General features: G+C 46.8%; 1 protein-coding gene across 2 annotated transcripts in view; it reads left to right on the forward strand.

The window, feature by feature from the left end:
- The window catches only part of LOC144113370 (uncharacterized), an 84676-nt gene that overhangs the window by 27331 nt on the left and 43607 nt on the right, over positions 1 to 13738 (forward strand). For both annotated transcript variants that reach the window (XM_077646423.1, XM_077646424.1), the window contains exons 5-6: positions 5036 to 5269; positions 6091 to 6258. In XM_077646423.1, the coding sequence (XP_077502549.1) occupies positions 5036 to 5269; positions 6091 to 6258 (402 nt within the window). The remainder of the gene's footprint in view (positions 1 to 5035; positions 5270 to 6090; positions 6259 to 13738) is intronic.

Here is a 13738-nt window from a genome sequence, read left to right on the forward strand (position 1 = left end):
AACAATTACTGTGGAAAGCTGAGGGTATCGTAAGAGTGGAGGAATCCCCAATTGGACGGTGGTTACTGTGGAAGAAAGAGTATGTGGCGAGATTGATAAAAGGTGCAACTGGAGGCCGTAGCCACATGAGCCATGCGGAGGGTAGTTACCTTGGAAAGAAGAGGGTTAGCATGGAAGGAAGAAGTATGGCTAGCTCGTAGGAAAGCATAACGGGAGGTTGGTTGTCACAGGAACGATCTGGAGGCTGGTAACAGTGGAAGGAGGACGGACAGTATGGCGTGAGCAGAGGAATATAGCACAGTCCATTATGGCAGCTGCTTTGAAACGTGCTGCCCGAGGAGAGGGTCATTGGTGGTGCTGCGCGCCTAGAGTGGCGGACTTTAGACGGGCTGGGCTCAGTGCAACCTTTGTGCTGTTTTGGTTGCTTTTGGGCTTCCCGAGCAGAGAATCCACACCTGGCTCAAACCCTATCTTAGCTTTAACCACTTTATTTTGGCATCAATTATACTGTAGGTGCTTGCAGCACAGTATACAGCCAGTCATTATTACCTGACTTTCAGATGTTTTTGTGCAGGGGGAAGGGGTTGAGGAGAGCTGTGTGTCATGCGTTCTCCTTTTTGCAAGAGGGGTGAGCGCTTCCTGAGGCTAAAATATTGAGAACCCCTAGATTAAAAGATTTGGTGCAGTGCCGAAGTTCACGCTTAAGATGGGTGTGCCTAATTTAAGATGGGAGGAGATCTGTAGGCCTGCCAGAAACATACAAGAAGGATGCAAAAAAAAACATTGAAGCTTCAAGCCCTGGATAACATAGTTACGAATGTTCTTCAGGCAACATATCAGAAGAGTATTTTTGATGCATTGTTTTTTAATTTCATGAGGATGAAAACGAATAACAAAACAGGCATGCATACTGCTGAGCATGCTGCAAGGATGAGAGGCTCACTTTGCGAACCTAGCTCGGTTTGTATGAAATCGGTGAAGTGCTTCATGAGCCACTGAAGTTAAATCTGCTCCTAGCTAGATTACGTCTTAGGTTGCCAAAATTGTCAAAAGCAGAAGTCTATGCTCATGAATTCTTTCCTTTTTGCAGGAAGCAGAGGTTGGCTGAAGTGAAAAATTCAGAATAAAATTGTCGAATTGAGCTGCTTAACACCTGCAAAAGCCGTATCCAATTATTTACATTAAGTTACTGCAAAAATGCCCTCGTAATGTTTGCTTTGTGAGGTGGTAGTTCACTGCACAGTCGAACCTAGTATAACGAAACTGTTTATAACAATTAAGACAATGGATATAATGAAGGTATGATGGAATTATCCTTGGAGCTCTTTCTACACACGCTATAATGAAGATATACGGCTATAATGAATGTAATCGCCAGACTCCTCGACTTCGTTATAACAGGGTTCAGCTGTATATATTTCAGTAACATATTGCAAAATACAGTAGAATCTCAATTGGTGATACGAGCACGGTTGATGAAAATTTCGCGATGATACGAATTCGTAAAATTCCCCGGCCTGAGTTAATTGTGTATAATGTGCACAACTCTTTCCTTCGCCTCTAAGGATGATACAAATGCGCGAGCGGTGACCGCACGCTCGAGCACAAATTACGCTGATCGCTGACGTCGCGATCGCTAATCGCGCAGCACGCATCGCAAGCAGTGATCAGCAGTCCACGTGGTCTGCACATCTCCGACGTCGCGATCCCGAATCACTCAGCATGCACCGCAAGGAGTGATCGTTGGTCCGCGCAGCCTGCACATCACCGACGTTGCTGTCGCTAATCGCGCAGCATGCACCGTATGCAGTGAGCGGAGGTCTGCGGCCTGCACATCACCGACATAGCTGTCGTTGATCACGCAGCACGCACCGCAGGCAGTGATCAATCGGCGGTCTGCGCGGCCCGCCCATTGCCGACATCACGAACGTCATGCGGTACTCGCTGGGAGTAGCGAGCTGTGGCCATACAGCGGTGAATAAATTCCATAAGCCGTAAACATCTGTGTGAAGGCATTTTTCATGCTTCTGCATAAGAATTTTATCGCGACCCCGTGAGATTCGTATCTCCGCGATTCGTATCCTCTGAATTTTTAACCAGTGTGTGTATGTACAAGACTTTTGCTAGTTTCTCGATTTGTTTTGACGTGGATATGGCTTCATGATAAAAAATTCACAGGGACACTTAAGTGAACTATGTGTTGGCAGTGTGATAACATTCGCAGTTGCTGATGCATTTACCGGAGCTGGCATCTTGCCTCCAGCTTCCATTTGCCAATGGGAATGCTTTGGCCTGGTGACATCCCCTCTTTCCAGACAGTCAGCAAATTTTCTGCTTATGGCACAGTTTCTTTCCAATGAGGCTTGTAATACTATCACATTAGAAAGTCATATAATTTACCTATTAGTACAATGTGAGAGGCTAAGGACCTGCGATGCTCCTGTAGGCCATCATTTCTTTGCTCACTCAATATCTGGGTGTTCAAGCTGTTACTTTTAGTGCCTTCATCATCATCAGCAACTGTGTCTACTGCAGGACAAAGGCCTCTCCCACTAACCTCCAATTCATCGTCATCAGCAACAGCAACCTGACTATGCCCACTCCAAGGCAAAGGCCTCCCCATATTTCTCCATTTAATGTGTTTCTATATCCTAATCACATATCTGCCCACCAGACTGTCACCCTTACTACACTTACCTTCCATGGCAACAACTTTGTTACCTTGAGGGGCAAACAAATATATGTTCTCTGTATTATATGTCCTTTCCATGCCCATTTCATCTTCTTGATTTCAACTAGGATTTCACTAACCCACATTTGTTCCCTCCCACTCTGCTCTGTTCCTGTCTCTTTAGCATTACGGCTATCATTATCGTTTTCATGATTTGCCGCATTGTCCTGAAATTACTCTAAGCAGACTTCAGCAGCACATGTGGTGTGTGAAACGGATGGCAAGTGGTTGTTTAGTGATGGGGCACAGCTAGATGAAGGAATGGAAAAAGTAGAACAAATGCAGGGGCATAGAATCTGATGGAGCAATGTGGCTGGGAACTTTTGCTAAGTTTAACCAGCCGTGGCTGCAGCTGGTGCAAGGCATGAATAGCTGCAGTGCAAAAGGGCCCCTTACCTTTTGTCTCAGTCATGTGGGCAACTGCTTCCGCGATGTCCTGAACCAGCAGATCGAAGCAGTTGTAAAGATCTGTTGTGCCTGCAGTAACTCAGAGGTGTGCTGCTTATGGAATAGTCCCTCATTATTTTTAACGAGTGAAGGAAACTGCATAATGCCACAAATGAATTGGAGCTGCACTGAGTAGCAATCACCTCAAAGGCATTTATTTTCACCAGTGATCGGGAGTATATTTTCAGGGGTAGTAGTTGTTGTGATGGCAGTGCCCCTCCTGGTCCCCCCTGCAGCTGTAAACGAACACAGAGGGCAAAATTAATTTTGCCTCTATCGTTACGGTTCAGTGTCTCAGTGACAAAGAGTAGCTTTGGTAACATAGAAAAGGACAAAGCCGAGACACAGGTTTCAAGCTGCTGGTTGTTTTCGCCAATAAGCTGCAGTGACGTCAGGTCATGCCGTGCATCTCAGAGGCTAAGGTACATCGCCGTTCACTTCCAAGTAGTGATCACAGAGTGTTTTCTTTTTATTGGGGGGGGGGGGGGCGCTCTTTGCCTCCTGGGTTTGCGGGAAGCGTGTGTTTTGCAACGGTGAGAGGGGGACAGGCAAGTTAATGATGCTCCTCGTGTTCGCTCAGACTGTATGGTGTGGCCACGACTGTCTTATCTGAGATGCAGTGTCATTGCCCTAATGAATATTCCGGCAGCAGCAGCACACTCGTATAACTGCGACCATTATAGGTGGGTTCGACTGTATTTGAATAACAGGCAGCGTTTCCACTTGCTCTTGCTGACTGTTGCCACTTGTGTAGGATAAAACAAGCATATAATCTGTTTTTGTTGGGCTCGAAGAACATGGAGGAATCGCTAAAGAAACCCGACCATGGTCGCGGCGGGCCGTTTGCACTCGAGATTCTTGGAAGCAGGGACCGCACCACTGGTCTACATATCATAGACTTGTTTAGATTCAGACACATGAAACCTTTTTAACTTGTATAATCATATGTCCCTTGTTTCATTCAAATCAAATCAAATCAGATTTTTATTTTTATGTATGCACAGGTACATGAAAGGGCTGCAGGAAAAAAGCTGCCCTTTGGCAGCTTGACTGGCCACTAACCCAGTCGTTTTAACAGCAGCGGATATATAATATGAATGAAGATTACATATTACAGCACACATTGCAGGAATTGCGTACAAACTAGTGGAAACACAAAGGAGAAAGAAAAGCAAAAAAATTTACAGAACATGAGCAGAAGCGAGATTACGCAGCTATGTGTCGCACATCGAACAATATAGACATTGAATTTCGTTATAAGAGGGAGCATATGTATTTATGTCATTCGTTAGGTAATTACTTAACACTGAAGTTAGCATACAGCACAGCTGTTGTTTGCCAGAACTGAGACAAATCGTAGGCTTAACCCATTCCTCTGGAGATCGTGTTGGATAATGCGTTGTTTTACGGTGCAGTAGTGCGAGAGCTAAATTTGAAGATTAGATTGTTTTTTCTGTACCTCAGATTTAAATTTCGCTTTGAGACTATTTATATTGATAAATCATTTTTATTATGTGAGATATACAGGAAAGATTCCTGGTAGCAGATTCAGTTGGTTTATTGTAGATGTGTGGGACGTACTACTTCTGCAGGAAGTGAATGTGCTGCACGTTTGAGAAACACGCTGTTGTCAAAACTAAATGACAATAATTAACGTTTAAGCAGAGAAGTCTGTTGTATAACATAATTTTTATATGTATTGACAAGAGATATCTAATCCTACCTGTATTATTCATACATCAATTTCCTTGCTATGACCTGAGGCAATGAACACTGCAGAAAAAAAAAGTTTCTAAATTTACGTGAACCTGCTCCTGCCAAGCCCGAGTGTATTTGTGCTTGGCGCGACGAGTGCAGGTGTGTGACATGCCTGACCTGAGCCTGGTGGAGCTGCTGGAGAGTTCGACACGGCCCGTGGACTGGCTGCGCATTGAGGCTAAGGACATGCGTTCAAACCGAACTGCGCTTGACTGCGAAATGCACTGGCATCACCTCTTGGATGTACGCCTCAACCAGGACCCCTGGACTCCAACTGAGGATAGTCGGCTCTGTGAATTGGCTGCCAAGTATGACGAGCACTGCTGGGATGAGGTGTGTACAGGTGTGCATCTGCCACTGGCGAGGTCAGGGAGGGGGAGATGAAGTCTCATGATCTTGCCAGCTATCTTTGGAAGTCGTTTAGAGGCAATTGCTTGAGTCACTGCTGGCAACATGATGGCTCAGAGGATGTGGTGTTTTGGATGTTGTCGGCATAAGTTTCGCAGGTTCAATTCCTTGTGCTCGCTTTGTTACTGTGTGGGTGAACCTTCTTGTGGGCCCTCTATTGTGCAGTGTGCCTTGTGGCCAGCTAATAATTTGTACTGAATACAAGTGGTGGGTGCTGATTACTGTCTTTTCACAACTGTATAACGAAAAAGTATGTGTCCTCTCAGCCGTTTAAAAAAATTCCAATTAAATTTTAGTCAATTTTTGGCAAACTACATCCTATGTTAAAGCGTGCATTTTCATTGTCCCTTTTTCTTGCGCTGCACAACAGGGTTGAAACCTCAAGGCAAGTTCAGCAGATTGTCATTGGCTCTAAACAACACACCAAAGACGTGGGCTTGATGCCGGCCGTGGCGATCGAATTTCGTTGTAGGCAAAATTCTAGAGGCCCATGTACTGTGCGATATCAGTGCACGTAAAGAACCCCAGGTGGTCAAAATTTTCGGAGCCCTTCACTACGGTGTGTCTGATAGCCTGAGTTGATTATGGACATTAAACCCCTATAAACAAAACAATGCATGCAGCAACTGAATTAGCTCTCAGTGTTTCTTATTGCACCCCAGTGCATTGGGTTGTGGTGTAGAGCTTTCTCCTCACTCTCACAGAGTGTGGACTGTGAAAGCTCTTTGTGTGTGTGTGTCTCGCAGGTGGCAGAAGAGTTGAATACTGGGCGCAGTGCATACCAGTGTGCGGTGCGCTACTTCAGGCACCACGCAGTGCGCTTCAACTCCGGCCCCTTCTCCGCTGAGGAGGATGAACAGCTGAAGACGCTGGTCAGCCGCTACAGAAATGGGAAAAGCGTTAACTGGTTTGAGGCATGTACTGGTTTCTGTTGTGGTGCAACTACATAATCAGTGTGGCAACTCTTGGTGTTTCGCAGTTCAGGGTCACATGATGCCAATGCCTTCTTGAATTAGGTGGCCGCCAGAGAAGCTGGTTTTGCCAGATCATACCTTCTTCTTAGGCACCCCCATTCGCTAGCCTCTTTTTTTTAAAATCAAAGGCACAGTAACTGTCTGCCTTCCCTGTGGACACCTCGACCGCACTGTGAGGGAAGGGAAGGAGGGGGTGAAAGAAGAAAGAGGTGCTGTAGGGAAGGACCCCAGATTACCTTAGACCTTTAATGTGCAGTGCACTGCATACGGGCGCCTTCTGCGTTTCGCCTCCATCAAAACGCAGCCGCTGCGGCCAGGTTCAAACCGTAATTTGGCTCAGCTGTTAGCCGAGCACCCGAGCTACTGAGCAAACTCTGCTACACCGCATCAGTTCTATGCATTAGTGGTGCCACGATGCTGCGAGTAAACGAAAGCAGATATACAAAGGGTGCCACTGCAATGCTATGACGATGTGGCTGGCATTGAAACAGAGGAGGTGTTGGCGAGGCTAGGCAGTACGGCGGCACAAACTCCCAGCTTTCATTCCTTCTTAGTGCCAGATCTTCAGCCTTCTCAGCAGACACTTTTGGCTTTGGGCTGTTTCTACGCAAGTACTGAGGCAGCTGTCTCAGTACTGGCTGCACTGCGAGCTGGAGTGACTGGGTATCTTTTAGCCGAAGAGGGCGCCTGTGAATCTTTTCTCGTGCGCACTAACTTATGATCCTGGCAGTTGTTACACTTACTGACAACTTTTTCTGGGAATGGAGCAGAAGCTACAGATCACAAACACACACCGTCTCCTTCCACGCAGCCGAATATAGTCCGTATTAGAAGTTACTAGTAGTTTTCTCTTAGAACGCAATATATGGCCTATATTTGTTGTTTGAGGCATATTCCTAATACCAGCTACTGCCAGCTTTCAGCTTTAGAAAGTCAAGGAAATTATTATTACAACAAATTTGCTAGGCTTGTCTAGTTACAAGAACCTGCTACAGATGGCACCAGCTCTATCAGCACTGGAATGAAGCTACCGTGGAAAAAGCAATGCGCCAGGCTGCCAAGTGCACCACCATGGATCTTAACTGTTTGGTAGAATGGCAGTTATGGTCGCTGTCGCTGAGTGCACATTTCTTTTTTCCTCTGCAGTAGAATTTCGGTGATGCAGTGAAAGCTCGTTAATTTGAACCTCGATAATTTGCATTTTCGGATAATTCGAACTACACTACTTGCTCCGGCCAAGCTCCATGGAGATCTGTGGATAAAAAGCCCGTTAATTCGAAAGCGAGTCAATTCCGCTACTGATAATTCGAACTACGCTCCGCCACGTCTGGGCGGCTTGGCATACAGCACGTGGCCAAAAAGAAAACACCTCTGCAGAGTTAGAGGCTGCGCACGACCTAATTGGGGACAGAAGATGGAACTAGATAAAACCGTGGAAGAGTGGGCAAAGCCTAAATGGCGCCATCACCGGCGCGGTGGCCGGCGGTGTCGGAGGGTAAGGGTTGGCGGCCGCGGTGGCGGCTGCCTCACGAAACTCGCAACTAAATACTCGTTAATTCGAGCCCTGTTAATTCAGAAATGCGGATAAGTGCTGTCGGCGCGGTCCCACCCAACGCCCATGAAAGGCTATGACTTCGGACGGGCGCTACAAATTACATGCGAAAAACTGGAAGCACGCGGTCAGCCGCGATCATGACGCCGGCTTTTAGCATCGCCTGGTAGTCAGCCACTGCCCGGAAGCGGCCAACGTCGGCTGTCAGCGCGGACCAATCGGGGTGCGACCGCGTCTGATTTCGCCCGCTTCTACAACATGGCCGCGCCTGCCAATGCGGCCTCTTGCTACAGTGAACTAGAATAGGGGTAGTGTGCTTTCTGGCCGGGCTGGAGTAAAGCCGCTGTTGCAAAATGACGGCGGCGCTGTGGCGGCACTGCTGTCATGTTCATTGTAGGAAGGCAGAAAAAGCGATCCAGGCGTATACGGATAAAATGCCGTGTTACTGCCAAAAGATCGTGCCTGTGCAAACTAAACTAGTTTGCATCATGTGTGTCGTTCAACATTAGCGGATGAAGGTTTAATAATATTCTCATTCGCTCGAAGGCAGGGCAGAGTCAAGCGCATGGAGCGCAGGTACACAGCGGCCGCTACTTTGCAATTCCAAGAGCACATCAGCTGAAATTGCGGACTCGACGCCCCGCATCGTCCGACCAACGCGAGCATATGCTTTGAGCACACCAGTTCAGCTACGGCGTGTCGCTTTATTCCCAATTTTAAAGTAGACAAAGATCGCTTCTGATCAATGCTAATTTTTGGCTGTGAAAGCTCACGCATGCTCGCTGATTAACGTTGGCGTTCCACTACCATGCAGTTCATTTCGGGACTCGCTCGCTCTTTTTGATTGCCTGTACCCACCCATCACATTGAACTTGCATGCTGTAACTCCTTTGCCATAGCATCAGCGTAAACGTGTTCAGAAGATTTAAAATTATAGTTTATGGGGGTTTAACGTCCCAAAGCAACTCAGGCTGTGAGGGATGCCTTGGTGAAGGGCTACGAAAATTTAGACCACCTGTGATTCTTTAAGGTGCAGTGACATCGCACATACCCGGGCCTCTAGAATTCCGCCTTCGACCGCCGCAGCCTGTATCGAACCTGCGTTTTTTGAAAATTTGGAATTAAACAGTACATGAAACCCTTCATCTTCACATGGGGCAAAGACAAATTTATTTGTATTGTTTGAGATAAGTGCGCAGAGAAAGCAAGTGTCGCAATGGTTCAGCTACGGCTCAACTTCAGGTGCTTGGCCCGTTCACGTATGCCGGGCCGCTCAGTGTTCACTCCTTTCACAAAAAAGCGAAGCCTGACTGCGATGTAAAATTTTAAAATTAACTTGGAAAGAATATCTGCGTGAAGATGGCAACTGACCTCTTTACACAGCCTTGCCCTGACCACATCCAGCACATCAAAGATGCTTTCTGAATGGAGTTGGCTTTGCCTGCAGCATTCTGTGAAAAGGTTCTCAAGCTACAGCTCAGAATCAGAGCTGTGCGGAAGGGTAGATGAATCCTACCTTGTAGCAATATTTTGCGTACCTTGCAAGTCGAAAACTGTCATCAGTGGCTGATATAGTTAGGAGGCCAATGCCTATTTCACACTTTGCCTTTACGACATATTTTCGTGCTACATAGCTTGCAGTGTGAAAGACTAGTTGTGAGTCACTCTTGGCTACATGCTGACTACGACCACGACACACTCCAGCCTGATCAACCGGCAACTTCATTATCATTCCGGCTGGCATGCGGAGTTCAGATATTTCAGCAGCGTCTTTATCTTCCGAATCAAGCAAGGAGGCCAATATAGATAGAATCTTCGCAGTTTCCCTGAGAAATGCATTTCACCAAACCAAAAATGAAAGACAGTTTACTATGATTAAAAACTGTGATTATGATTATTTACACTGTAATTAAAAACTCCGCACACTGAAGAGGGCTGCCTTCGGGCCATCTTTCCTGTAGGCATAGCCAGTATCGAAACCCAGCGCGAAGCAATGGTTCTGCAGGCGACCAGGCATTTTTTTATCTTTACAGAACACTCTCTCAATCTGTCCAGGATGCTACATCCTTGCATTGCAGGTTCGTGGGAGACGAAATAATGATCTAAGCACGACGCTGAATCCTCAAAAGCAACCACAAACTGAGCACAACACGCAGCAATGACTGAAAAATGACTCCCAAGTGTGTTACTGCGCCTACTTGTGCAGTGGTGACTACAGTGTTCGGAACGGCGGCGGCACCTAGCGGACAAGCGGGAAACTAAAAAATGTCGGCATCGGCGGCTTCACCTCGGTCTATGGAACCGCGGTGCAGTGAGCACACTACCCAGTATTCTAGTTCACTGCACTCTCGCTTCACCACGAACCCGTCATTGCCGCTACACTGTGACTCATGTTCGCGGCAAACAAAAGTCGCACGAAGCTTTTGCTTTGTCTGAATATGCTCGCAGCACAAAATTTTAGCGATGAAACGCGCCAGATTTTTAGAATGCTTCTAGATTCTCAAAGCTACTAGGCTTAGCCACTACGCATCGGTTGACGTCAGTAAGCACAGGAGGTTCAAACAGGTTAACTATTTTGGTTCAGAAAGGGGTCGCAAAGGATAATTCGTCCTCTTTATGGTCATTGAGTAAATAATAGTTTAATTGTAAATGCACAGCTGTTCATTTCAGCATTTTACTAAGCGTATGGAACCACGCCGTTTCTCAATCCTGGCGGCAGTGGACTGGTGGCAGCTGCACGTTTTGCGTCGCGCTGCTGAAAATTCGCAGTGCAAGTTCGCTTCATGTGGGTCGCCCTTGAGGCGAACGTACTGAGAACGAGGCTGGCACAACCGGACAAGCACTGGCACTCTGCAAAGTTCACTCCTCCCCCCTTGCTAGAGCTAACATCAGAAGGTAAACACGCCGTGATGTTATCGCTGCGCAACATCTTGGCTCACTGCCAAGAAGTGCGTTGTAGACTGTGTGACGGTGCGAAACGGAGGGAAGCGTTAACGACTGCCGCTTTTTTTTCTTTAAAATTCTTAGGCGAAAATCGGGGATGGGTCGGTTAATTATGCGAGTGGGTTCGTTACACGAATAAATATGCTACATATACAGTAATGCATATGGTTCTTGTCAGTTTTTTCGAGGCCGTTTGATAATTCGAACATAGGATAATTAAAACTTTTTTCCCGGTCCCGTGAAGTTTGAAATAACGAGCTTTTACTGTACTATCATGAATAGTATGAATTTCGGTAGATACGAATTCATGAGGTTTGCTGGCTGAAGTCTATTGGGCACAATGTACAAAACATTGGGTGCTTTGAACACTCTGCACCCTTGGGGGGGGTGACTGCACTTGCAAGCAGCACCATTGCCTATGCACTGCCAATGTTGCAGTTGCCAATCACACGTTACGGACATAAATAGATTTGCTCTATGCATTTCCAGTGATTCAGCATCCGGATTTTTTTTTTCTCCTATCAATCGAAATATGAATGGTACTCGTGATCCCGTGAGGTATTTAGGTTCCGCTGTGTATTTCTGGTCTGCTCCTGCTAGAATATTGCACGGAAATTTCTTCTTGCATTTTTTGGGCTACTTTGAGTGCAAAATGGAGTCCACAAAAAAAATTAACAATGCATTACTGACCAAGCTTCGGCGAAATCTTTGTGTCAGTCCGTATTTACTGCAGTGCACGTCATTCAACAGAAATAACAATGAATGTTTGGGGCGCCTACTCTGTGAACAAACAAGCCTCACATGAGCGCACCTTGAGCGTATGAGCTAATCTGCATCAGTCACACGTTCTGTTACGTTGCCACAAAACCACTGTTCTACAGCATTTTCGATTTACTCAACAGAGCCAGTTCCTTCCTGAGTGCTGTTCGAGAAGATGTTTTTCAATCTTTTTGTGCAATATCTGGAGCTTAACTTGCATGCGTTATGTCCCAGTCTTGCACCTCTTTCTCTCTTGTTGCGTGGCATTCCGTTTGAAGTACTTTTTCACTCACAAAAACAGCCTGATAAGCTACCGCCATTCTGACTTTTGAAGAAGCAGATATTTAGCTGATATATCAGAAATATTTGTGCCAGGAAGGATAATGCCACAGTGTGCGCATACCGACAGCAGTTAGTACAGATGTGTGAGGTGAAACACTAGCATAATAGCGCGATAGCATTAAGGGGCCTATTTCGCAGAAAAGCAGGCATTGGTGTCGGCGTTCGTTGTCGGTGTCAGTGTCTTTCATCGTGAGTAAAAAATGCATGAAAAATCCGTAGAGAAGCAACCGAGGTGGGCCACGTGACTTTGTAGCGTCATCACAACCTGCCTACTGTGGTGAGTGGCAGTTAACAATTAGCGGCGAGAGCTTGCTCGGGAAGAGCAAACTGGGTTCCACAAGTCCCACAGGTGGCAGTACTTGCCATCGCAGGGCCTGCAGTGGTGCATTGCTTAACTGTGGCACCACTGTGCAAAAAAATGGTATGAAGTCTCCTTTGGATCTATGAATGTAAAGTAGGAAATGACCAATTCCGCATACATGGCCATTAAACCCATTAAACCTATCAGGTCATATCCTCAAGGCAGACCTTGAATGTCCCCTCCAGTTTTTGCTTCCTGAATATTTGCAAGAGGTGAAGAGCTTAGCTCTGCTTTTTGCAGTGATAAATTCGCATTTTTGGAGGGCATATAACACATGAACAGCTACTCTTAGCTTTAATATAAGGCTTTTCTTATGGCTGTTGTGTGGCATGAGAGTTGCTCGGCACACTAGATGGCTGAGCAGTGTCGTATAGTCTTGGAAAGTGGGCATCAGCTAGTGTTGGACAGTGGATTTAACTTTTAGTCGGGATGCTTTAAGAAAATACTCTTTAGTCAGATGCAGCTTAAGTCTGTAGTGAAACTCTGCGCACATTCAGGACTGCCGCACAGAAGCTGCATTCGATTCACTTGTGGTTCACTGCACCGCCTGCACTGGTTCATGGTGCACTGCTCCAAAGCCCTCGATTCATTGCGCTCTCTGAACCACCGTCCGCGATTGCTTCGGGTGCAGCCTTGGTGCCGCTTTGGTGCAAGGAACCACGGCGCCAGCCGCCATGCGAAGAAGTTGTGCGCGTGCTGACAACTTTCAGCGGACGACGCATGTTAGCTCGTAAATATTGAACGTGAATTGAGTGATGTTCTCGCTGTCATCGACGGATTCGATGTCATTGTGCGAGAAAATTGCGCTGAAACCTATGCCACAGCAGGCAACCTTCTGTGTTTTGTGCTGTAGCTGCTTTGTTAATTGTGACAGGCCGTCAGTGCGTGTGCGAGTGCACGAGAAACTTACGGCGCAACAACGGTGTGTTGGCTGTTGGCAAACTGCGGGCAGGGAAAATCCAAGCGTGTTTTGCTACAACCGGCACCAGTACCTGTGCCTGCTGTGCTAAGCATGCAGGCTGCAGATGCTGATTCGCTGCTGTCTGGCCATTCTGCTGCGGCTACAGGCACGCCGGGGCACGTGCAAAGCAGCGAGGAAGCCCTCTGGTGCTGCCAAGCTGTTTTTTTTTCACTGTTTATGAAGGTCTAAATGAGCGAGGCAGGTTCTCGGCGGTGATTTCCGGGTGCCCTCCCCTAGGCGTCGGAAAATATGCAGGGGCCTTGAAGAGCGCTCAAAGTTCTACGAACGTCTCTAAGTGTCTGAAGAGCCTCATGAATTCATAATTGAAGTAGCTTGCAACCACGTTTTTATAGCACTTCGGAATTCGACTGCCGTCGGTGCAAGCGAGTTGCGGCAAAAGACAGCACGAAGTCTGTTTCCTCATATGCACTTTGGGAAGGGCAGAACTACTCCATAAGAAGAAACTCTGCGATGTCGTCTTCGACCTTGGCCAAATCCATGG

Source organism: Amblyomma americanum, chromosome 1 (assembly GCF_052857255.1).
Source record: "Amblyomma americanum isolate KBUSLIRL-KWMA chromosome 1, ASM5285725v1, whole genome shotgun sequence".
Taxonomy (NCBI): Eukaryota; Metazoa; Arthropoda; class Arachnida; order Ixodida; family Ixodidae; genus Amblyomma; species Amblyomma americanum.